Source organism: Neopelma chrysocephalum, unplaced genomic scaffold (genome assembly GCF_003984885.1).
Source record: "Neopelma chrysocephalum unplaced genomic scaffold, ASM398488v2 Primary Assembly neopelma1_107, whole genome shotgun sequence".
Taxonomy (NCBI): domain Eukaryota; kingdom Metazoa; phylum Chordata; class Aves; order Passeriformes; family Pipridae; genus Neopelma; species Neopelma chrysocephalum.
Window position 1 is genome coordinate 94448 of NW_020897772.1, and position 26911 is coordinate 121358.

The following is a 26911-nucleotide window of genomic DNA, read 5'->3' on the forward strand; positions in this document are numbered from 1 at the left end:
TACACTTTCAGATCAGAAATGCCCAGGGCTGATACCAAGAGGTCACTGTAATCACTTAGTAGCAGTTTGCTTCCTTTCAAAGGATCTCACTTCTCATTTTGTTGAGCTCTTTAGTTACTGCTTTGATCCTGTAATTAACTTTTAAACTGAAAACCTCTCTAGCAAAGCAACTGTTTCTTTACTCCCGGGTGCTTCAGTCTGTGTCAGAGTTATGTCAATATTCCCGTGGATGTGGCATTGTATGGAGGAAGCTGAAGGGAATTCCCTTTTAGAAGGCTTAGATACACTGATGGATACTTTCCTCAATTTGTCAACGCTAATGTTAACTCAGGTGGACAGAAAATGGTGTTAATGTAAAATATCATTGGCTATAGCAATATGCTATCCTCATTTGAAGGTACATATCCTCATTTGAAGGAAATATGGATAGAGGACAGAAAAATCCTTTATCCCTCTGTCTGCTTTATGGCTACCTTAAGATGATTTCTGCAGCTGGTCTGTGAGGAGAAAAAGAGAGAGATGTAAAAATGAAAGCTCTGGCTATAAATGTAAAGACAAAAGCTTGGACATTTTTGTGTTCTTAATCTGTCCTCTGAGTATGTGCATCCATTCTTTCACCAGAAGTCATTCCCAAGCCTTTGCCCTTCTTCACTTTGCTGAGTGCAGGCCCATGGGAGCCTTGGAAGTTAAGACCCGTGTCTTTGGGGGTCTCAAGAAGATGTGCATATACTGGCATGCAGTTACAGACTTCAGAAAGATATAGACAGTAATTTCTTCCCATACTATTGAGATTAAATAGCTGTGGTTTAACTTTCTCGAGTCTCACAAACTCCTTTCTGCCTGGCATAGTCTGTGTGAGCGAGACCCCTGGTGGCCTAGTGGTTAGCATGCAGGACTCTCACTGCTGCGACCCGGGTTCGATTCCTCGGTCTCCCGGGTAGATGGAACCCGTGTTAGCCCTGTGAGGCCATCCATCTATGAGAAGGTCACTCTAAACAAACCTACGTCCTGAGGACCTCACTGCCATTGTCCAAGCTTGCTTGGCCCCGGCAGATGAACCTTAGGATTAAAGGGTGGGCTCAGTTCAGCGCAGGCTGTGTCTCACCTAAAAAACCCATTGCGCAGGCTGGAAAGGTAAAAGACCTTTCCCCAGATCTTCGTTCGCGAAGACTGGCCATTATTATTATTATTATTAGTCTGTGTGAGCACAATTCAAACCATTTGCTGTTCAAATGCCATTTTAGGAATACAAGAGATGAAAAAAACATGGGAAAGCTGGGAAGTATCTGCAGCTAATTAAAGCAAAGGAGACAAGCTGCAGATGACCAGAATTCAAAAGGTTGGTTTTGGCTGCTGCTTGGTTTTGGCTTTTCTACAGGATGGATTAGTAGTTTTGATAATTTTGCACAGTGCAACATGTATTGTCCAATATTCAAAGGGTGAAATATTCCAGAGCTTGCACTTTTGACCTCTGGCATGTGAAATTTTAAATTTAAGAGGAAATGTTCTGAACTGTGGTGACTGAGATTGACCTGGTAAAGGCTTTGAAGTAGCTGGTGGTTTATTTTGTTTTGAGTGAGTATACTAAGCTGAATGTTTCTAAAGCTGCCTTAAATTTACCTGAACTTTTTTTGGAATAGTAAATGCATCAGGAATATCTCAGGAGAGAAAATGTTGACATGAACCTTCCATCTGAAATTTCATCCTTTGCCAGATGAAAATTATTGCCAGTGAAAAGAAAACTGCTTTGGGGATATTTTAGTTCCCTGTATTATGTTTTGGGGTTTTGTTTGGTTTGTTTGTTGTTTTTTTTTGTTAGAGGGGTTTCTTGGTTGTTTTTTTTTTAAGTAAAAGAAAGAAACCCAGCACAAAATCAGGAGACCATGGTGCTTCTGACATTTCCATGAAGAGTTTATCTGTATTTGGTTCATCAGTTCTGTTCAAGTCATTGACCAATGGTGATCCCAAAGTTAGGACACCGGTTCTGGTGCAGTGGCTGCAGCAGGACTGTGTTTATGCACAAACAGTTCCCTTTCCTGGCCACCTGCTCCCTCCCCATCCTGCTCTGAGCTGCTGGCGTGGCATGGGCCACCTAAAAAATTAACAATTTAAAAAAAAAAATAATATTTTAAAGCTTGTAACTTTATTTATAACTGAATGAGAATACATTTACGTATATTTGTGTGTAAATATTTACATTTCTAAATGTGAATCTAGAGGAAACCGGTGTGAAACCTGTAAAGTTCATAGACACTTAGCTGCCAAACTGGGTTGGGGCCAGTAGGGAAAAAGTCCTGGTACATTTTTGCTTAACCCATTCTCCTGTTCCCATTGCCTTGTTCTGACCTTGAGAAAAGTCTTTGAACTGTGGAAACACCGTTCTTGTAAAATTAGCGCATCAATGAAGAAATAACAGAAAAACTTTTAAAACTCAGCCAGTTGAGGAAAATGACTTCATGCCCTAAACATTTTCACAAAGAAACCTTTGGATCTCTTTTGGGTCATTACTTGGTGTAAACAGCATCAGACAGAGTCCCTCAAATAAAAACCACTGACTGAAAGGGGTACACAGTGCAGCAGTTCAGCTTGTAAACAGCAGTGACTGGGAAAAAAATCCACTTCAGACACCTGAACAAGGGGGTTTATACACGTGGTAGGGTCTATTTGATGAATTCGTAAATCCAAAACAAATAATTTTGCTTGGAGGTGGAGAAATTTTTTTTGGAGGGATATACCATATTTTTCACATACATCATGCTGTGTCTAAAGTTAAAAGGGACCATAAGACTCCTTGAATCCACCTCCTTGCTCCATCCATAAACAGTTATATCTAGGTAACTATTAACTATATTTAATTTTTTTTTTTAGGTTACATTTTTGTTATTGGTGTCAGCAGGTGCAAGCTGAGGGAAAGCAAGATGGAAAACATCTTTGTTTCCTCTAAACTGGGGCATGTCATTAGAGGCTTCTCTCCCTTAGAGACACAGCAAAGAAGTCAATGCCCACTCTCAGCCAAGGGCTGTTCTCTCACCCTCCAGAGGCCTGGAAACCTCTCCTAAAATCTCTAAGATACCCACTGATCTTAATATGCATCTGGAATGAAATGATAAAATTGGGCTCAGGCAGGAAGATTCAATAGTTCCAGTGGCATCCTTATGATGCTTTGCTGGATTGTGTCATTGGGTTCGAGGTCACATCCCAATGAATTTTGGGGTTTTCCTAAAATTCCCAAGAATTTTTGCTCCACGTGTCTGTGGGTATCTCGCTCCAGTTACAGTTACAGGGTGGGTTTTTTTGTTGGATACATGCAGAATATAGAATGTGGGAGCTCTCCAACTTTTTCATAGCATGAAATCTGTGGAGAGGAATGAATGTCATGAGCAATCCCCTGTTATTTAAAATAACATGTTAATTGGGACATCCTTGCCACAGCGTAGCAGTTGTTTTGGAGGAAGTAAACTTTTAGAAAAATTTACTTAATTTTTTTTAACTCCTTTTTTTTAATTGCTATAGCAAGAAATTAATAGGGTTTAAAAAAAAAAAAGAAAGAAAAGAGAAGTACCAGCATTAAATCATCTTGATCCATCAGCTATTAGGATTTAGTCAGTCATTAGTCTGGCATCATCCTAATTTCTGTTAATAGTCTTTGCTGGGACACAGTTTGGGTTAGGGCTATGGGGTGAAAAAGCTTAAGTTTGTAAAATAAGCATAACAATATGCTTACACAATGGTAGCCAAATAGCACTCACTAAAAAATCTGGAGGCATTTGTAACTATAAACTGTAAATTGGAAATCACAATTGAATCTCTGAGAGTAAAAAGCCCTGTCAGTCTGTTGGTAAAGATTTTACTTTGCCAGATTCTCTGTTGCTTTCATTTAACAACTAGTTCCTCAAGTGAGATAAATAATTTTACTTTGCTTTGGTAGTTTTAACATTCATGTGATGCATTTCTTTGGCATAGTTAAATATCCTGGGCACTTGTAACCATAACCCTGATTGAATCCTTGCCTGTCTTCCACGTGCCATTGCAGCATTTGCTGCTGTTGGCTTCACATGGCCTTAAGGCATGTAGAAAGTTCACCACACTTGAGAAGGAGAGGGTGGAGCCTTCATAATTTATGGATAGAGCCTTCATAATTTATGGACAGCACAGAGAAAGATCTTCTCTTGAGAAGATCTTCCCATGTAAAAGCCAGGAAGAAATCCTTTTACCCTTTTTTATCGGTGGAAATATTGTTTTAAAGAGCCAAAATTTATGTGATGGACAAAACCACAGAAACATCTTCGCTCTGCAGTCGGCTGTGTGGAAGGGAATAATGTTGCCCAAGAGCAGAAATTGCAGAATATTCCAGGGGAAGAACCTTGTGGACATTTCCTCCCCCAAACCCTCATTTGGAGAGTTTTCTTGTGGTGGGTTTTTTTAAATATTTTTTTGTTGGTTGGTTTGGATTTTAACTGGACCTCCATAGCAATGTTTCCCCTCAGGATAGTTCACAATGTCATCCAAACCCCTGAACTGAGCAAAAGAAGAAAAGTGTTAGAAAACAGAGGGTTTCCTCCTACCCAGAAAAAAAACTAGCACCACCATCACCCTGTGATGAGTTCTTATAATTTTAGGTATTATTGGAACTGGCCACGAGTGTTGTCAACTGCTGCTGGTAATTTCTGTTGGGTACAGGTGACAAAACTTATCTGAGTGGTAGCCAAAAGCTATTAATGGGAAGAAGTCCACAGGAGTAATTTAATCTGTGCAATCTCATATGCAGATGGTTCTCCAATTTCTGCAAGGCCTCTGGCAAGAAACCAGAGTGATGCAAAAAACAAAAGCAAAAAGCATAGTAATGGAGAGAATAAAAGATGTGGAAACATCTTTGAACTAGACCTAATTTTCTACTTGCATGGAGAGACCAGGGTAACACATGGCCCAAGAATTAAACAGCCAGCACTTTTTCCTACTGAACCTGCATGATAAAGCTGTCATAAATTGAATGGTAAATTGAGATGTGCCACTCTGTTGCTTCTTTATTTCTGTTAATCCTCAAGAAGACAGTCAATGCCATTGTGCCACAACTGCTTCCTAGGAAAAAATTCCTAGAAGGAAAGGGGAAAGAAGGATTTTTCAGTGTAGCAATTTTTTATAATGTCTCCATGCATGTGAGCAATGCTCTGTGTTCAGAGGATGAGATGACTAAAGAAACTCAGTTCCTTTTTAAACTTGGGGCTTATTTCCTATTTATTTCCTAATGTTCATGATGATTATATGAGTATTGCAAATATTTTCCTAATTACTAATTCATTTGTGGTGTTCTTCATGTGACCTAGAAGCATCTTTATTCTGCAGTGCAAGAGGGGAGGCTCTCAGTTTTATCTTTTGTAAGCCACTCTGCTTCTCACATGAGCTCTTTTCAGGGTTCTATACACACAATGATCTATCCCAGTAGTTCTAATGAGTTCAAAATAGTTTTAGGAGTATTTTTTTTATTCTTGTTGTTCCATTTTTCCTGATGTGAAGAGAGGAGGTCACAGGGGGGACTTGAATGGATAATGGCTGTGAGGATGGAAATGCCTCTTTTCCGTAAGCGTCACAATTGGGTTGTATCAGTGTTGTAAAGCAGTATAGTAAAGTTAAATTGAATTTATTGTGAAATGCAGCAACATAGAGATCTGACATATTTGGGTAACCTGTAAGTTTCTTCAAGTGAAGGAGAATACATTTGAAAAAAAACCAGCCCTGTCAATACCAGAATGAAGGGAGCAGTGCAGTGAAACGTGTTGGAAACTGTGAAGAGCTCGTGCTTCTGAAATGTAACCACTGTCTCAGGGAGATTCACACTTTTTTGATCTGTTTCACCTGTTTTGGGAGTCTGTAACTGCTGATGCCTGGGCCTTAATTCAAAGTGGCAGCCAGCAGGGAATTCCAGTGCCATGAAACTGTGCTATGCAGAGTTCATTAAATTCGTTCCATAACTATTATTTTCTTCACTCCGTAACTATGAGAAGGATGGAGTAATTCCCACACATACAGCTGTGAGCTGTTATGGAATACCATTAGAGCAGTTTGATAAATATTGACAGAATTGATTCCCTCAGAACTAAAGGCATTTTACCCAAATAGGAAGATTTCCAAACTGCCCTGTGTTGTTCCCTAAGATAAGTGTGGAGATTCTGTAGTCCACTTTTAGGGAATCACTGGATCTGGTATGCATTAATGTTGGGCTGATACTGCCCACTTGCTGAGCCTTTTAGTCAGAAGAGTATTTCCCAGGCAGTTTATGTGAGTGGAGATGTAATTCCATTTGAGGCTACTGGTTTTGGGATTGTTTTTTATAACACTGTACTACAGCAGTTCAAATTAGGGAAAAGTGTAGGGCATTTTCCAGCTCGTTGCTTTTGCCTGTACCTTGGGCAGAAACAACCAAACATTGCTTGGGATTTTAAATACTTTGAGTTGTATGCTCCTCTCTAAAAAGAACCAGAAGTAACCAGGTAGCATATACAGCTCTTTCTGAGAGATATTGCAACAAAACAAAATCAGGGACTGATAGAACAACAAAAAGGGGGGAGAGGTGGTCTAGAACATACCTGTTCTGACCCCATTTTCATTCACAGTGGAAGGATATACATCTATATCCACACCTGTTTAACTTCAATGTTACAAGCACACTGCAAGGTGTGTCATTTATACTGATAATGTTTTGTGGCTTTGTTGTTGGGGTTGGTTTGTGTGTTTGGTTTCTTTTTCCTGGGCAAACCAAAGATTACCAATTAGTGAAAAATGTGTATGAATGTACCTGCAAAGACATAAGTAGGGTCTCCCTCCTATCCCACTCCCACAGAGTTACATTCTGACTTGAAGGCAGACTCGAGGGCAGCTGCTAAGGTAGAAGCTGTCTGCGGTTTTGATTTTGTACTAAATGTGGGTTTCAAGTTAAAAAAAAAAAAGATTTTTTCTTGCTGATTACTTTTTTTAACCCTTTTACTGTGTCATTGAAATGGGAAGTGTCTGGAGCTCAGCAAGGATGCCATTTATTCTTGGGAGGATGGGGAAAGGTTAAAAGTAGAAACAGCTGATTAAGCAGGATGGCTCTGTAGAGAAAGCAGAAGGAAGAGAAATGTGAACATCTGTTAAAGCCATACCAGTGGCTATTTTGGCTAAGTTCAGCTTGCAGTTCCTTTTGAGTTCCTCCTTCTTCAGTAGATGTCACTGCCATCAGTGACAAACACAGTATTGGCCTCAGGAGCATCATTAATGTGGGTAACAGAGAACGTAATAAAGAGGAAAATCAGGAAGTTCCCTTTTTTTTCTTTTTTTTTTTAGTTACCCCAGACTTCACTGTCTTCAATGCAAATAAAAATGACATTTTGGAGATCTGACTTGCTATTGCAATTCCTCATTCTCTTCCCTCTGATGATCCCTTTTACAGGGAAAATAAAGCCAGAACAGTGCTGGTAGCTGTGGTGTTGGGTTTACACCACTTACAGTTCCATTCCAAACCTATCATGTTGAGGTTGTTAGAGGTTTGAATTAATCATCCTTACCCCCAGTTGTCATGCAGAGTTGAAATCCTGTTGCCCTTTTGCTAACTTAGATATCTAATGTAGATATTTGGTTTTAGGCAACCTTTAATCACTACACATAGACGTTTAGACTTTTCTTTAGTGAACAGATCAAGGTCCTGCTGGATTTTGTGCAGGTCCCCATTGTCACAGAGTAGGGTCAAGGGATTCTGTCTAAGCTTCCATCATCTTTTCCCTCCAGCTAACATTCAAGATAGATTAATCTCAGTCCAACAGAGACTCTTCCCCACAGTAAAACTGTCAGACTTACAGTAGCAGCAAAACTGGTCTCTTTTTACTATTAATTTCTTTTCCTCGTGTGCTTAATACCTCACAGCTTTGGGGGGGAAAGAACTTTCTGAGAACTATATTTGGTTTGTGTCTCATCAGAGCAGATGATTAAGAGAAGAAGCCTGACTTTCTCAGCAGCACTGGCTTGCTGCCTCAGCCCATGGGCTGTATTTTGCTGCCCATCCCCAAGAAAGGTCCTACTCGTCCTTTGGAAATTTCTTCTCTAGATTAACTGTAATAAACACTGAGTGAATGAATTCATGTAGTGATGCGAGAAATGCTTTCCTGGAGTCCAAATAGGCATCTAAATGACCTTCATCCTGCATTCCGTGCTTTGGTCCACAAGTAGGGATGTTTAGGAAAAGGATTTTTTTTTCTCTATGTGCGTTTTTTGAAGTTTGCAACTTGAGAGAAATGAGTTGAAAGCACAGAGTGAATTATAGGCTTGACTTAACATTTTATCTTGTGGGAAGACTCAATAGTTTAACAGTGGATACTGGAACAGTTGATAGGAAATGTTTACAAAATCACTAGGTATTAGAAGATTTGGACCATTAAAGGAACTGAGCTAAGGGATGACTTTTGATATTGTGAAACAGAAATAAACTTGGACTGTGAATCAAAGCAGATCATTTCTGCCTTTGTTTATATGATATTGTATCTTTTAGATAAATTGTATCTTTTAAAATAAATTAAAAAGCCCAGATAAGCAAGGCTAAGCGAGGGCAGTATATGAATATGCATTTTAAATTTTCCATCCAACATTAGTTTTAGCATAAGGATTTTTTTTTTGAGCTCTTGTGGAGAAAATTATTTTGAACTCTTGTATATGTGTATGGGAAAACATACCCAAATTGTGGTTGCTGTTTTCTACTTGATTGATCTCTTGGCTTGTCCTGTGCACATCATTTGTGGATTTTAACTCTGCATAGATGTGCTTTGTCATACTTTGGAAAGAAAAGATTATTGACTTACTAAACAGTCAAGTTATTAATTCCAGTTTCCTTAGAAGCTCAGTTTTTTCCCCTCTCCTGGGAAAACAGACACACCTGTAAATGAATGAAACTTGTTAGAGGTTTGAATTAATCATCCTTACCCCCAGTTGTCATGCAGAGTTGAAATCCTATTGCCCTTTTGCTAACTTAGATATCTAATTTAGATATTTGTAGATATATGGTTTTAGGCAACCTTTAATCACTACATGTAGATATTTAGACTTTTCTTTAGTGAACAGATCATGGTCCTTACAATTATCCATTTACTTTAGTTCTCACCACATGTGGATTTTCCAGAGTAGTATTTGCTCCAACTAATATATTTCAGGGATGCTAACTGGTCTTTCTGTAAGTGTTTTAAGAGCCTTCAGAACATTGTATTTGGATTGCAGTGTCTCATGGAATTACCTGTGCAATTTGCAGCAGTCAGTGCTACAGGATTGTATGCCACTGGTAAAAAGAGAAGGAAGATTATGGATACAGTTTTAGTCTGGGTGAAACAGGCACAAAAGTAACTGATTTTACAACACATTTCTTGTATCTGCATCAGGCTGCGCAGTGAACAGCAGTGATCTCATATTTTGTAGTTAGCACATCCTACAAAATGCTGTTGATTGTATTATCAGTGTATTAAGAGGACTCAGTTTCAGTGTAAAAGCAGAAAAGTAGATACAGAATAGTTGCTTTTTGTGACTAAGACAGGGGGGATTTTAAAAAGAATGAGCTTTTTGTACAATTACCTCTACATGCCAATGTACTGCCAGTTGTTTGTCATCCTCCAGTCCCTCATAGGACGGGACTGCTGGATAAGAAAAACTTCCAAAGACAACAGCAAGTGTGATCTGAGGTCAGGATGCAGGTTTCTGTGTACTCAGCACCCAACAATCCTCCTTATTCAGTGGGATCTTTGAGCTGGCTGGATGAGGGACTTCTGGAGTGTGTGAGATTTGGGTCTTAATTCACACTGAATTAATCTGTACAAGGGAGCTACACTCACAAATCTGTTATCATCTTTATTTATTTCAGCTGAAAATAGCTTCATTGATGGTAGTACAGTGAGATACTTACATTTTTTAAATGTGGTTTAGTTGTAATAAATTAAATACCGAAAGGCCTTTTTCCACGATGCAAGCAGAAGAAAAGCTCTTACCACAGTTCCAGGCCCAGCTCTGTGATCTTCTCAGGATGCTTCAGGATACAGTGAAATATTGCACGACAAATCTCTTAGAAACTTCCCTTCCTTTTGAGGCAGTTGTCACAGCAGGTTTACCCTGGATAGATGGGCTACATATTTAATAAATAATTTTGTATATTTTATGCATTAGGTGCATTTCCCACTTCAAGAATCAATTCCAAGAATAGTCTGCACTGTAAGGCGATCCTAGCTGGTTTGGGTAGTTATATTTTCTTCAAATGACAGATAAAGAAACTACTTTAGAGCTACTGCAAGTACAGAAACTATTTCACAGCTCACAGTTAATTCTTGCAGCATTGTTGTCATCCTTGCAAAGTTGTAACTTCGGGATAAAGTGGCTACTTACTAGATCAGTTATTCCAGAGATGGCAAAATTAAATATCAGCTGGTATGAAGAAAATACAAAATAACTGTGTGTGTGTGTGTTTGTGAAGATCTGAGTCTACTGTAAGGAAACTGGTGGCCCAAAGGCAGAGGTGTCAAGGAGTCCACTTGTATCTCAGGGCTGATTGCTCTTAGATTTGGTACCAGGTACCTGGCTGAGGCAAAACCTTGGAAGGTGTTTGCTGAGGCACTGGAGGCACCAGGGCAGGAGGAAACCTTCTGCTGGAGTTCACTGCTGGTGAACTGTCACCATGGACATCACATGGCATCACTATGTGTGAGGAAAAATCGAGAAGACCTCCATCGACTCGTTTTAATTCAGAAATAAAATAAGTCTTTTATCCCTTTTGGCTTTCATTTTAATTGCTAAATTTCTTCCTAATTTTTTTTTCCCCATTGCAGTTTGAGTTCCTTCAACTGTGACATAAAATTCACCGCGCCGGCCCCAGAAATGACAAAAAACTGGATCATGTTTTTGCTCTTCTTGTCGGTTACTATGGTGAGTCTTATGAATTTTTTAAATCACTTGCAGTTTTAACTAGCATATAGAGAATGCCACAGAAATTATTAATAAGGAAATGCAGAAATAACTAATCTTGTGTTCAGACGTAGTTTCTGCACAGCAGGATCTTCACCTACCTTCTGTTCCCCTTTAAATTCCTGGAGTAAAGGAGCAGAAATAGTGTTTTCCTCTGCTGAACCCTTTGCTGGCTGAGAACAGTAATAGTTGATAAGTGACACATAAGCAATACTCTGCAGACCCCAGGAAGAGTGGAGGAGACATCTGAGATTCAGAGGACATCCTCAGGACTTTTTAAGTTCATCCCTTGTGTGACAGTGGTACAACATTTCAACCTTCAGCTTTGTTTTCCCATGAAGTTTAGTGGCTTCCCATAAAACATGTAATTACTATTAAAAATGCACTTGAAAGGTACAGATTATGATCAAGAAACCTAAGATTTTTTTAATTTTAGTATCTATAAAAGTGTATGTCGAGTCTTTCAAATATCTTTTTGTATTCTGAGGGTTGACTTCATGGTTCACCAGACTAGAGAAACCAAATAGCTCTGGACAAGCCAAGTGCTTTGGTGCATAAAGTGTATGGAAAGTCTTTTTTTTCATAAGGGATCATTTTGGGCCTGACTGAAATACCTTTTAGACTAAACTTTGATATATTTCACTGGATTTTACAAAAATATGCTTCTATGCCTCTGGCTGTCTCAGTGCTGCCGTTATTATTTACAATTGTTACTCCCCTGTGCTCGCTCAGGACACATTTGTCAAGATTCAGTGGTAAGAATTGCTGAATTAACCAGCAAAACACAAAAATCACACTGTCAGGAATAAGCTTGGAAGATCGCTTTTCTTCAGTAAAATAATATTTTAAAATACAATATTTAAAAAGATTGATGTCGAAGAAGTTTGTGCTGGAGCTTATAAGTGATTTGCTAAAAGAAGTCTTTTTCCTCTTAGTTTTTGGCCACTGCTGTACCATCTGAGGGGCATCAGAACATCACAGAGGACTCCTCGCAACTGAGTGTCACACGGAATAAAATCATGACAGCACAGTATGAATGCTACCAGAAAATTATGCAGGATCCTATTCACAGGAAAGAAGGTAGAAATAATTTTTTATGGGATTTTACTGAGGCAAATGGTCAACAGGTATAATTACACTAATTCAGGATCCCTTAGTTATATTAAATTTCTGTCTTCTGGCAAGTATTTTTCAGGTTGTATTTGAAAATAAATAAGTTGTATTTGTATAAAAAATTGTATAAAAAAATTTGTGTCATGTTTTAGAAATATCACTTTGGGATGCACAAGGATAAAACAATATGTTACATTACCTGCCCATAACACCACTTCTTATATAACACAAAGCTGTTATTTCTGTTGAGAAAAAGTTAATTTAAATAGATATTCATGCTAAAAAAAAAAGAGAAAATTGACTAATTAATCTTGCCACTTTATTTCATTTCATGATTTTGTGATACCCCTGTCTGCCTGGTCATATGTGCCTTTAAAAATTGGAAGTGTCTTGATCCACACAGTTTCCCTGCTCTAAGGGCTGTGTTAGTGTTATTGCTTTTTCTGATAACTCACTCAGAGCTGACCTCAGTGATTCTGCCTCTCACTGTATTCACTGGTTCTCACTTGATAACTCCTGGAAACACTGAATGGCTTTTGAGGCAAGAAAAGGGTAATTATGTTCTTTTACAAAGAGATTTTCCTCTTCTGAAACGATTCTTTGGAGGAACTGAATGCCTGGAGGTCCAAAATGAATACAAGTGTATGTGTGACAGTGTAAGTTTATGTCCAGCTTGGGGCCTCTTCAGAAGGGTCTGGAACAAACTGGAAAATCCTCAGATGAGGAGGAATTCCGAGATGTTTGAAAACTGCAGCCTTTGAAATGAGGACGTTATTAAGCCTTTACAAGAAAACCGAAGCAAGGCACTGAAAACATCTTCAGATTTGTAGAGATGGTCAGTCACTATTCTGTGTGCCTTTTGGGAAAGGATTTGTTTATAAAACCCCAGCCCGTTCTCAAGGGAAGTTTATTTTAGATGTTGAAATTTGTGTGAGCGCAATGAGGCACCGGAACGGGCTCTTGAGGGACACTCTGGATTCTCTGTTCCTGGAGCACTTACAGGAGTGTCCATCCAGGGATCACTGCAGCCTCAGCCCAGCCTGAGACAGAGGAGCTGTGCCTGCCTCCCAGCCAGGCTTTCTCCTGGCTTCTGGGACATCTCTGCATTTTCAATGGACTAGAAAACATATTTATAGGCTTGGTAGACATCCAAATATAAAGCAATTCAGTAAAATGGTCTTTGAAAGCATAAGACTCTTTGCTGAGGGACATTGTCGACTGTGAATTGATATAGGGTTTTTTGCCCATTGCATTTGTAAATTGCAGATGTAGAATGAGATTGAATTTTAAAACATTTTTTAGGAAATGTATGTATAAGGAAACTACCTCTATTAAGTGGAGTTTTAATCAACTGCCGCTAAATCTTATTTTTCTGTTTCCTTTTTTTGTTTTTTTCTCACTGCTGCAAACTTGCATTATCCAGTCTTACATCTCTGCTTTTGGAAGACTATTGTGAAAGAAGGGTTGTTATTTTGTTACCAGGTCTCTACTTGTTTGCAGGTCCCTACTGTAACAGGACATGGGATGGCTGGTTGTGCTGGAGTGATGTTGCTGCTGGAACTGTGTCAGTGCAGCGCTGTCCCGACTACTTTCAGGATTTCAACCCATCAGGTAAGTGTGCATTGACTTCTACATCAACTTATTTCTCAATGAAGTGAGGGTTTGGGTGCTTGATGTCTCTTGTTTGCCCCACTCAAGTCATTAATGCTCCAGAATTTCAGAAACATAAGACCCATATTTGCATTTTCCTTTTATCGCATAGAAAAATTACAAGCACTTATTTTCTTTTCTGACCTATGTCCTTGAGGAATTCTGTAGATTAGGGAGTAGGAACTGAAGTGAGATCATACTTTTTTCCTCTTAGAGATGAGCTTTTCCCTCAGAAAATGTTTTCTCTCTGACAGACAAGCAGAAATAGGACTTACTCTTTTATCTCAATTTAGCAGTTGAAGTCGACAAAGAGTTTCTCCCACTTTGAATCATTTCCTGTTTCTGTGGGCTAAATTTTGTGAGCATGTGAAAAATGTCATAGATTTATAGTCATGTCCCTTTCTGCCCATTTTGTATTTCCCAGGGTCCTTTCATGCCTCTTTCTATTCGATGATAGAAATTATTGTGGTTCCAGAAAATTTCCAGTTTGGTTCTTGAGCAGTTTTCCTATTGCTGCTTTCCTCTCTGTCCAATCCTAATTTACAGTGGTAGGATGTCAAACTTCAGTTTAGATCTTGGATGTTGAACAAGCCATTTAAATACTCTTATCACTTCATCTGGTAGTTCTCTAACAGTTAGTTCAATATATTTTGATACTTACTGGATTGGAGGAGGAAAATCTATTTGTTTTCTTAAGGAAAATCACATCATCATTTGCTCTTGCCAAGCAAAAGCAACAGCCTCTAGTTTCTCAGAATTCATAGTAACAAGCAAAGTCTCTCTAGTCATATTAATAAAGCTGTCATTTGTTTGCCAATCTTTATTAAATACTTGGCATCAGGAAATAGAACTTCAGTGCTGACTATTGCATTTTTCTTTCATTTTTCTTCTTTTGTTTTTCGTTCCCTCAACTTTGATTGCAGAAAAAGTTACGAAGATCTGTGACCCAAATGGGAACTGGTTTAGACACCCCGAAAGCAACAGGACGTGGACAAACTATACTCAGTGTAACAGCTACACACATGAAAAAGTGAAGGTAGGAAAGGAATAAAATGCATGTTGCCAGTGTCAAGAAAAAATTTCACAAGTGTCAAAACTCAAATGGCAGCAGAGTTGATGCAGCTGCAGATTACAAAAAAAAAGAAAGGATGTTGAACAAAAAGGCTGAATTGTGCAAAACAGACTCGAAAAAACCCCAGTCTCCCTGCTTTGTCTTATACAGCTGATTTCAACTGCTTAAATAATATGGTAATATTATTTGTTCATGGGTATTTTAAATGTGTAGGTTCTAGTACTCATCTGGGCCATCCACAGTCATGTACTGGTAAGTGAAGTGTGTGTCTTGCAAGAGCAGACCTTTATGTTTTGCTCTGGAATTTCCGAGTAGGGTCCAAGTTGAGCAGAACTGCAGGAGGTTTGTCCATCTCCGTGCTGAGAAGGTGGGTTTATGCAGTGAATTAAGGGACAGATTTTCAGCAGGTGCACAGCCAGAGTTTTTACTTGGGATTAATTAATACATCTTCAAGGCAGCTTTCAGCAGAGTTCAGATGTTTGAGGTTTAGGGTTTTTTTCCCAGTGTGAAAAGCAGACCTAATTTATTTTTACAGAAGTGTGGACAAGCTGTAATTGAGTAGATTCACCACAGGATCTTTGGAGGCCAAAGGGAACTAAATTATGAGAACTGTTAGATAGGGCCTCTCTTACCCTGTGCTCCTTTTCCTTTGTGGCCTGACTCCCAAATGCCTTTTTTGATTTCTGAGATATTAAGCTACTCACCTGAATAGAAGAGTTTATTTATGCTCTTTTATATTTTATATTTATATTTATATTTTATATGCATTTATAAAAAGAGCTTATACTTTGAATTTATTTACCTGAAATTTTGCAAGCATCCAAAGTTGTCAGGCAGCAAAAAAGGTCAGGCAGCAAAATGCTTCGAGTTGTTTTCTATAAATCAAAGATAGACTCTATGCACACACACACATATGTGGGAATATATACAGGTGTTATTTTTGTATACTTCAGCTTATCTTCAAGATAATGTAGAAAAAGAAAAAATCTGTCTCCAAATGATCTCTTTTTTAACTACTTTGTGATATATGAGGATACAATGGGCGAAATTGCATATTTTGCCTCCCCCCAAGTGTATTTCCACTAATATTCTTTATGTTTATGAAACATTCAGTCATGGGAAGAAGCAGTAAATTGAAACTGTAAATGCCCAAGAACTAGGAATATAAAATGCATATTGGGGTAGGCTGTAAATTAATTTGGACCTCATGGAAAATGGCTGAATAGCAGCAGATTGTATCAAGAAATCTGACATGTAATAGAGATTCTAACTTCCTACATCATTGTTGTTGAATACTTTAGGGTATTTACCTAGAAACCATATTGAGCAAGAGGTGGTAACAGATGATAATAAGACACTTTTTTATTGCTTTTCCTCAAATCATGAGACCTTGAGTTCACTTAGGGCAGTTTAATTCTGTTAGCAGAATTGCTATATTCACTGATTCTTCCTAACATTTAGCTGGGAACTGAGGATTTTATTCAGACAGGAGCAGGTCCTTCTTTATGAATAATGAGGTATTTTCCCTCAGGCTGTTTTGCCTGCATATTCCAGCTCTGTCCCACATCAGAAGCTATTGTTAAAGTGGAATAATAGCTCTGAACAAAACCTCACTGCTTGCTGCAGTTCAGTGTGTTGTTATATTAAGCAGCATTCTCTCTTCTCTCTGCTCAGAAGGCGGGGGAGATACTGCACAATAAATCTGACTGCTGGACATTGTTCCACTCTTATTGTTACTGCCCTCAGCAGCAGTCCCTGCTGTACCACAGCTCTAAATTGTGCAGAACTCTCCTAAATCCTTAACCTGCACGTTTGGCTAAGTTGCTCACTCAATGAAGTGGTGACAAGGGGTAGGAACCTGTCATAAAAGGGCTGCTGTCATTTATGCAGCCCAAATTTTAGCATGTCAGGGTAACCCTTGTTTTTTCTCTCTTCCAAATTTTTATGGAAGTTTCAATTGTACCTGTTGCATTGGGGGTTTTTTGTTTTTTGTTTTTTGTTTTTTTTAAAAGAAGTTATCTCATTTTTAGAAGTAATGACAATTTGAAAATTTGTAGCATGTATACATGGTTGTCGTGTATACAGGTTGTCATCTACTTAAAGCTTCACCTGGAATCTTTTTATATTATTTCAGAAGTCAATATATATAACAAGCTGTTAGTCTGTCTTGAGTTGAAATAATAAGTTCAAGGGATACAAGGAGTTTGCAGCATGTGAGCATTTGTATGCATACTCTAATTCTCCCTACAGAATCCAGACAGTTATGCTTTATTGTGAGAGTATAAAGCTTAACCTATAAATCTTCATTTCCTGGTGTGCCAAATGATAATCTTACATTTAATGCAACAAGAGAGATTTTGTGAGACAGATTCCATAACTGAAAGCAGAGGTTTGTTACTTTTTATTATAATTTATTAATTATTATTTAATTTATTTATTAACTAAAAGAATTAATGATAACATGAACTTATTGCAAATATTAACTTACCAGTTCCTTTTTAATCTTTTTTTATCTGGCCAGATTTTCATAATTCTATAATTTGGCTGTAGGCTTATTTGAGGAGTCTGTTCAGTCTTCACTGGTTTTGAGTTGTTAATTTTTTCAAGCTGAATAAGAACTGAACTTCCAATATCATAATCACGACTTTCTTTAAAGAAAGTATCTTTAAATGATAAGGAAAAAACCTCCTGTGAGGGAAAAAAAAATGTAAATTCCTTTGGGGGGCACGTTTTACTTAGGAGCTGTCTTACTAAAAGAATCAAACCTCAGACAGGAAGGCACCCAGTGCAGTAGCTTAAATAGCCAGATTTATATAAACACTCATAAAACCCCATAGCAGGATATATTAGAAACCTGGTGTTTTAACTGGTAAAAGGTACATTCCAGTGATGATTCCCATTAACCTGTTGTGTTTCCTACAGAGAGGGGGTTTAGTAAGATGTTGTTTTGCAGGGTTCTGGACTTGTCTTATCATTATCTGAAACGTTTTTCTTTTCTTTATGCTGTTACAGTCATTTTATGTGCAGGAGTGATGTATAAATATGTGCTTCATCCAGAATAGCTCTGCATGAATCACAAGTCCTTGGCTTTGTTCTTGTGTTGCAGACGGCTCTGAACTTGTATTACTTGGCCATCATTGGACACGGGCTCTCCATTGCATCACTTTTGATTTCTCTGGGCATATTCTTTTATTTTAAGTAAGTATATTTAAGATCCTTTGTCAAATATCAGTGGTTGCCACAACCCTGCTTTCAATGCTTTGAGCCACCAGCCATCCAAATGAAATTAGGTTGAGCAAGGAGGTGAAGAAAGCCACTGCATTGATTTGGCATTGAACGTTATGCTGTAATAAAGGTGTATGTTTATTTGCTCAGAGACCTAAAATTAAAAACCTGTGAACCAAAAGCTGTAGAATATATTGAAAATAGGAAATGGGAAAATGTATGTTTGTTTTTGGGGTCTGTGATGTTTGGATTATTTTAGTGATAAAATCACAGTGTGGATTTTAGGAATTGGGCTCGATGGTCCTTGTGGGTCCGTTCCAACTCAGGATTTTCTATGATTCTCTGTTATGCCAAGCATCTGCCAAACTAAAGAGCAGGGGGAAACCAAAATACTGATGACATGTGATACATACAGTAACATTCTAAAGTGGGTACTCACAAATATGACAAACTGTAAAGAAAGTAAGGCTAAGAGCTACAGTAGAAATGGGAATAACAAATGTAATCCCTTTTTTTATTCACTGCATTATGTGTATGACAGACATGTCATCCACTAACAGTTATTATGTTACCTCCTTGAAAGAAACTTTGAGTAGTGTATCACCACTGTCACAACAGCTCACAATATAATGTCTTTTAAAATTAGTGTTATTACATCATATTTTGCGAACTTACTTTTCTTCCCCGTGAAAGACTCCTTTTCTTTGTTTTTTTCTTTAAGAGCCTTTCAAGAGACTTAGCAGAAAGGTGAAACCACATGAGCAGAGCTGGGAGAGACAAGCTGTTCCCTCTGCCTGCTGCTGCAGGGCACAGTGTGGGCTCCCCTTGTTAACTGGCTCCAGTTTAATAATTTCTCCTTTATTTCTCACTGGATAACACACATCTGCTCTTCAGCCTTGCCTATTTCTTACCTCTGTGCCCTGCTGCCTCACTCCATCTTTAATTTCTTCCTAATATTTCAATATAAATAGCACACACACTGTGCTGTGGGCTCTGATCAGGTGGTATCTGATAAAAGCAATTATCAGTCTTAATCACATCTGGTGGGAAAATAGTGTTTCCAGTTTAGCCATGCATTATTTCTGCAGGTTTCCACAACGTTCCCACAAATCCCCCAAGAAATAGAATGCTTCAGCTTCACAGAATCACGGAATATTCTGGGTTGGAAGGGACCCACAGGGATTGTCGAGTCCAGCTCTTAAGTGAATGGCCCGTATGGGGATCAAACCCACAACTTTGGTGTAATTAGTAACCAACTGAGCTAATCTCAGGGTCTTTGTAGCCTCCCTTTATGAAATCCAGTATTCAAGATGACTTTTCAGCTTTTTCTGGTCTCCTTTCATGAGGCAAACCCGAATATTCGGCTTTTAATAAATTTATTTGCATGTGACCCCTTAGAACAACGCCTACCATTTCCAAGTTCGCTTTCCTTCCAAAACATCAACACATGAAATGGCTCTGGGTCCTTATAAGAAGTTTGATTTTGCATAAAAAAGGTCTATGCTGTTGCAATAAATGTCACACAAAGTTCAGCAGATTAAATATCCAACGTGACAGGGAAAACGCTGTGACAGATTTCTTAGCGGAGAACAAAAAAATTTGGGATAGGATATAATTTTATAATCTCAGAGGCAGTCAAGCATGATTATTCTAGACTATAATATGAAAACCAAGGTAATTTCATCTTGCCTTGTGGCACTTACTGCAAAAGCAGGTGATCTGACATACTATGTCAGGTTTGTCTAACCATCCAGGGATTTTTCTTCCTCCCTCTGGCAGAAGGATCATCTTTCCTTAGAGAACCACGTGGAATTAATCCAGACCCACAAACCACATCTTCTTTGCTGTGGTTGTGTTGGGATATAAAAGGAAATTACAAAATTTAAAGGCAGCTAAAGAAAAGTCCTCTGCAAGCTGTTCTCTTGGGATGTACAGTTCCTCTGAAGTATTTTTAGTACCAGGAGGGTATTTAAGGACCTAGATTAATATCAGGATGTATTATGTATCAGCTAAAACCTGTGTAATTATTCATAGCTTTAACAGGTGGGCTTTTTTTTTTTTTTGCTATTGTGGAGGGTGCTTTTGGATTTGTCATTTCCAAAAAATTTATTCTGTTAGTTGACCAACAGTTTCCAGACAACCTTTGCTGGATTGATGATCATGACAATATCTTGAGGCTTGACTAAATATTTGGCACTTTTCTCCATGAGAAAAAAGACCCTTTTTTCCAAATAACAACTATTTGTGTTTTATCTTCTTTAGGATTAAAATTTTTCTGTATTTTCTGTTTGCATTTGAAATTTTGGGGGTTTTTTTTCTTCAGAAAATTGTCTCATTGGAAATCCTTGTCCAGTCTGTGTTGTCCAAGTGCATTGGAGTTCTTGGTTTAATGGCATCCAATGGACCATTAACTTGGAACTCTGATCTTCTTCTCTGAGAATTCACCAGTGAGACATAAAAATAACTTCTTGCAGTGTCTCTGCTCTCTTTTTCTGTTACATACTTTAGATCATACGTGTGCTTGTTAAAAACCTTCTGTTCAAATAGTTGTGTGGTTTTCATAAAGAAAGAGAAACAAGGCAAGAGAAGACTTTAAAAAGCAGTGATTTAAGAGAAAAGGGAACTACAATTTGAAAGGTGCCCTCACACCAACCCAAACAAAAAAGCCCCAAGTGTCATGTCAGATCCCATGACAGAGGATAACAACACTGTGCTTAAAGAAAGAGTGGGCAAACCACTGATTGATAGATTGCTAGGGAGACAGGAGGTTCCTAAATCATTTTAGTTTCACCTGAATGGATAATTCCCCTTCAGTGCACATGTGGATCTCACTGGTTGAATTTTACAGTACTGGAATACTTGAAAAACTTAGATCTCAAACCCATTTAGGGGCTTTTGAAAATGTCACCTTTTTTCTTTTGGAGAAATATTACTGGAGAAATTAATTTTTTCCCAATGTCCAAGTCATGCAGGACTCAAAATAGGAAGAGAAATTGGTAATATAGCAGGAGGTCTGTTTTTATTTTATTACACATGGTTTAATCCTGGGGTTGGTCATTCAAACATCCTTAGATCATAAATACAAGAATTAAGTGATTAAAGGGTATTAGATCGTTAAGAAAAACAGTCAGAAAAAGTACTATAGGAAGGATAACAGAAGAGGGAGGGTGGGGAGGCTTAGGAAAAATCCTTTTATTACCAAAAGCAGTCTCGGTTTTTAAATGTCATCAGTCTTGCTTTCTTATTTCACGTCCGGTGATCCTTTCAATCCTTTTATGCCTGGGTGGAGGTGGGTGTGGGTGGGTGTGTTTGAATATTCAACAGGAACAGCTGCTGGATGACCCCAGAGATGGCCCCATTAGCTGTACGTGCTCTTCCTTGCCTGTGCCTTGAGTGGTAACAATAAGCAGACAGAATTCCAGAGTTCTCCAGGACTTGTTTACACAAGGCCCTTCACTGGAATCTACCATTGTCTCTCTTTTCGTGTATAAACCGTACAGGAGAAAAAATATAAATATACATTTTCAAAATGTATATTTATAAATTATATTTTTATAATATAATATTTTAAAAATATTATATATTTAAAATATAAATATATATTTGTATGTTTATATATATTAATAAATATTTAAATATATTTATAATATTTTTTTTTTAAAAAAACTTATTACAGCAGTCTAAGTTTATGTGTTTGGGGGCATTAAAACAAAAGACTAAACTAAAATCTTAAAAAAGCCTAATGGGATGTATTATTATTCCTCCTAGGACAGTTGCAAAGGATGCAGCCACCGTGCTGTCCCCTCTAGAGCCAGTGTTTCGTGGCTGTCCCTTTTTTCATTTGGGTCATCTTTGTTGTTTCATCTATCACATTCTTAACAATTTTCCATATACCCCTCCAGCCTTTGTGACTATTCCATATCTGCATTTTTCTGTTAAAACATAAAGGTCTTCTCCCTCCTACCCTCCCAAATTACAAATGAATCACCGATGTCCCTACTTTATCTTTTCTTCCAGACATGCTCTTTGAAAAGGCTGGAAAACTTGATTTTTATTTTTCCCCCTTGTGTGACAGTTCAGACTTGTCACCTGCTGACCTTGTCAATGTATTTCTGATTAAAGAGATCGTTTTTACCCATCCTCTGCTCTCATAACAAAATGGATGTTTCTTGCTTCTTTTGGGGATTCTGAGGATTTAAAGTTAAAGATTTTTGTCTTCTTTTGAGTTTACCTGTAAAGCTGAATTTCATTGGAAAACCTTGAATGAGAAGCAGTCATGCCTCTTGGAACAGCATTAAGTTAGACCTGCTTCCTCTGTAGTGGCAGACAAAAAGAAATTTGCTGCAAGCCTGCTCGATTTCTAGTATTGTTTAATACTATTGAACCTCTGTTTAAAAAAAAAAAGCCTTTCCAAAGGCTTTAATTTTACTGCAAGTTTAAAAGCAAACCTTGAAAATTAACACAATCAAATGCAGTTATATAGGGATTTTATAATTGTATCCTGTGTACTGTCTATAATTTAGTTATACACAAAAGTCAGGATGAGATTTAGGTTATTTTACTTATTTGGCTATTTCTCCAGCTATAGGATTAGGGAAGGAAAAACAAGAGTATGAGTAAAGGGGAATTATCCTCAAAAAATTTAACAGGTTTGGGTAAATGGAAACATAGGGTAAGGCAGCTTCTTCACGCTCAGGTGTGATAGGTAATTGGGAAATTCTTCAGGTACTAACAAAAAAAAAGATGTAAATCTTCTGAAAATCGTTATATTATCAGTATTCAAAGTGTTTTTAGCTGGCCACTATAAAGCAGGCCCTCCATAATGGAATTATATGTATTTGCTTTCCTCCTGTTGGTGTTTAAGGAAAGGTGGTACCTTTCACATCGTTGTATTACATTTGGTCTGGGCCTGAAGAAAGGGTAGGTGTAAGATCTGTCAGTGAAATAAAGAGCTCTAGCATTTCAAAAGATCCGAGCTGTCCCCAAGTACACACAGTTGTCCTCCCCTGTGCTCATCTGTTCTTGTTTCCCTTTTCCAGGAGCTTGAGTTGCCAGAGGATCACCCTGCACAAAAATCTGTTTTTCTCCTTTGTTTGCAACTCTGTTGTAACAATAATTTCACTGACGGCTGTTGCCAACAACCAGGAGTTGGTTGCTACGAATCCAGTAAGTGAAAGTGTATTTGGCGCCTCGTTTATCTGCACGGGAATAATTCCAGCAGCACAGAAGAGATGAGACCTGAGCAGTTGCTGAAATGCTGCGTGTGATGAGGTGCAAATGCTGTATCTTAGTGATGTGGCACAACAGATGTCTCACAGAGATTTGGGCACTTCACATTCGAGGTTGTGAAACAGTAACAATGCTCTGAGAAACCGAGCTCCTCTTCCCAGCTCCACAGAACTGCTTTTGCACCGAAACAACTGCAGGAGAGGAGCCTGTTCTAGATGATGTCAGTGAGGCTGACAGCTCAATTCACCAAGGAAGGGCAGTAAAAATATGCTTTGTAAGGTATTTTGGATCTGTCAGCTGCCTTCCCATGACTTTACCTCCTTTTGCCAAAAAAAAAATTCAATTCATTGAAATTCTCATTTCAATGAAGGTGGCCAAGTTAAAGTTGACCCTTATATTCCAAAAGTAAAAAGCAAAATAAAAAAAAAAAAACACAACTTCCCTTTGGGTCTGATTTCTCTGACTTTCATTTCCTGATAATACTGGGGTGAGTGTGAATCAGTAGCCTCTCCCAAAAGTCTAGGAGCTATAGCAACAGGAAAGCCTGAAGATGAACTACAGAAACAAACAAATCCCTAACTCTGGTTTTGTTTTTATTTAGAGCTGGAAGATAAATGTAAATTCTGTGAAAGTTAGGGCAAAACTCCAGAAGCTGAATCAAGTAAAAGGATGATTTTTCTCTTTCTCCTATAGAAGCTGTCATCAATGTGCTGGAAAACATACTTGAGATAGCAGTTAATAACCATCATCAAGTGAGTTAGGTAGCAGAAAATGGTATAACAATATTGATTTTTGTTTTTTTTTAATCCAAGTGTCAAAAATAGAACAATCAAACAGGCAGCAATTTCAGAAGGAGGAAAAAAAGAATGTACTGTGACCAAATCTACAAGTTAACTGTTACTGCTTTTTCACAACCTCACGTTTTAGACTTAACAATAAATTGTGTTATAACATTTAAATTGTAAAATATATTTTGAAGGAAGCTAAATACAAATAAATGCCAGGTTCCTTCAGAACCTGCAATGCCAGTTCTCAAAGGGACCAAAGTACAGTTATGAGTGGGTTAAAGTCTTGTAAGCATCTTAAAACCATAAATTGTTCTCTGGAGTGGTTTTATGTTGTGATTGGTAAGACTGAGAGGGGATTACCCACATCAAACACATTTTCTTGTGTGGTTATAGTCAGATAATTTAAGGATTTGGAATGGTCAAGTGTGGCAAGGTTTGCAATAGGGAAAAATATCATTACAGCTTTCTGCTGTGCTTGAGGATCTCAAGGTCCTCTTGTGTCAATAGCTGAAAATCAGATTCAGTTATAAAGTTTTCTGTCATCATAAACTATGGAATTGTAATTCCACAAAAATTACATTTTAAAAAGTAAACAAATATGTAATTTTAGTGAGAAACAGAATAAACATTGGTATTCTTTCCACTTGGCAAATAAAGCTCTGAGATTTTTTAAAAAATTAAAAATTTATACTATACTCTGCTTTTTTTTTTTCTTTTTTTCCCTGTACAGATTAGTTGCAAAGTGTCACAGTTCATCTACCTGTACCTGATGGGTTGCAACTACTTTTGGATGCTGTGTGAAGGCATTTACCTGCACACTCTTATCGTGGTGGCTGTTTTTGCTGAGAAACAGCACTTGATGTGGTATTACCTTCTTGGCTGGGGTATGTGATTTCTCATTCTCTATTTTGAGGCCACTGCAGTCTCTTCCTCCTTTGAACATCTGTACCTTTGCTCCTCTGAGCTGAAAGCTTTGAATGACGGTGCCACACCCCTGCTCTTTGACTGGGGTGTTTTAACAAGCTTAGAAATATTAACGTAGGAAGTTGTATGTACTTCTGTCTTTGCTTGAAAGAGAGATTATGCATTTCTGGAGTCAGGAAGTGACTCCTCCTTTGTATAGAGAAAATAGTCTCCTATTATAAAAAAGACATTAAGAAGTAATTATTCATTGTTCCTCATCCCGAAGATGTTTATTCAGGAATGAATGTTTGTTTTCAGAGAAGTCTCACCATGTCTAGGGTGGAGGGTCAGAACCGAGTTAGGGATGGCCAAAGATTTATTTTTCCAGCAGTTCCATTTGACCTGTATTGTTCACTGAGCAAACACAGAACAGCTGGAGCCGAAGATCTCAAGTGGCATCGGTATCAAAACCAACAGGCCAGACCTGGTCACTTTAGACAAGGCACAACAGCTCATTCACAAAGTGCAGGGGAGGGCTCTCTCCTCATCCTCTGCATTGGCACACTCAGCTACAACGTGACTCGGTCCCTGGGTCACTGCTGTCCTGCTGCAGCCATGGCTGAGCTGTGGCTGAGGGCTCACAGGTGCTCAGCACTTTCTGAAGATCAGGTACCACCACGACGTCAATTTTATTTATTAGATAACTAATTTTAAAATTTTTAATTCAGCCTGATTCCCTGAGCCTAATCTTAAATTTCTTTTCGGGACACCCAGCAAGATATTCATGACTTGTCCTCACACCAGTGAGGTATGAACAACACTGCTAACCATACTGTTAAAGCTGTGATCATATATACAATTACCATTTTAATATTACCTACCTATTTGGCATTATTGCAGACTGCAGCCTGAAAAGAATCTGTGCTAATGAAGATCAATTGTTGCATTCTAAAAAGTTATAATTTGATTTGTTTTTTTCTTTCTGTGTGTTGGTATAGATTTTCTGGCAAGTCAATGGGAATAAGGTTTTGTACACCCCTCAGAAAGAAAAAAGAAAAACTAAATTGCTCCCTGTTAGTTTATTTGCTCTGCAGGTGTATAGTTTGGATTAGGTGAAAATACAGAAGATTCCTGCAAGATACCCAAGTTTACTTAGTTATAAGCCAGGTTTTCTCATGAAGAATATATTGTTTTTTCTTCGCAGGTTTCCCATTGATCCCTGCCTGCATTCATGCTGTTGCTAGAACTTTATATTATAATGACAAGTAAGTAGCATTTCAACTCGCTTTGCAGAACATTTATATTTTCTTTAAAGAGAGAAAACAAAAAGGAAAGGAATACAAAGATAATAATGCCAGCTCTTTTTTTTTTCTTTTCCTGTTTGTTTTCTCCAGTTGTTGGATCAGCTCTGATACTCATCTGCTGTACATCATCCACGGCCCTATTTGCGCTGCTCTGCTGGTAAGCATTTTTTGGATGATATTTTGGGTTTTTTCCTATTTGTTTTCTGGCTGATCTTGATGGGCTTGTGAAGTTGGTAAGAACCTGAAGCCAACATTTAGAGGCCACTGTCTTTCGTGGGTCTTCCATTTAACCCAGTAGGTGCCTTAGACACAGAAGATACAAGAAGTCTTGTTAAGGAGCTGTACCTCTGGTCTTTAAAGAAAGTGAGGTTTTGCAACATTGATTATCATTCCACTTAAATGCTGCTGACAAGGAAGGACTCAACATTACCTGGAGTACTGGAGGGCACTTTCAAATCCTTCCTTTAACTGAGAATGCTTTCCTGTGCCCAAACTGATTGCCAGGCTGAGCCTACTCTTTGTGTCACTGTGCTCTGGCCAAACAGCTCCCGGATTGGAGCTCCCTGAGGAGGGCTCTTAAATGCCAGGCCTGGCTGTGCGTGGGAATATGAGATGGAAAGAAATTAGAACAGGTCCCTGGGAGAGAACCAGTGCAAATAGTTCTG

The 26911-nt window shown here is 38.2% G+C and overlaps 1 protein-coding gene across 1 annotated transcript in view; it reads left to right on the forward strand.

Moving 5' to 3' along the window:
• The first annotated feature begins 10831 nt into the window (after positions 1–10831).
• CALCRL (calcitonin receptor like receptor) overlaps positions 10832–26911 on the forward strand; it is a 28872-nt gene continuing 12792 nt past the window's right edge. Inside the window, exons 1-9 of the mRNA XM_027696478.1 lie at positions 10832–10923; positions 11898–12042; positions 13576–13686; positions 14649–14761; positions 17904–17995; positions 23062–23188; positions 24770–24923; positions 26147–26207; positions 26337–26403. Coding sequence (XP_027552279.1) covers positions 10876–10923; positions 11898–12042; positions 13576–13686; positions 14649–14761; positions 17904–17995; positions 23062–23188; positions 24770–24923; positions 26147–26207; positions 26337–26403 — 918 coding nt within the window. The 5' untranslated portion in view covers positions 10832–10875. The remainder of the gene's footprint in view (positions 10924–11897; positions 12043–13575; positions 13687–14648; positions 14762–17903; positions 17996–23061; positions 23189–24769; positions 24924–26146; positions 26208–26336; positions 26404–26911) is intronic.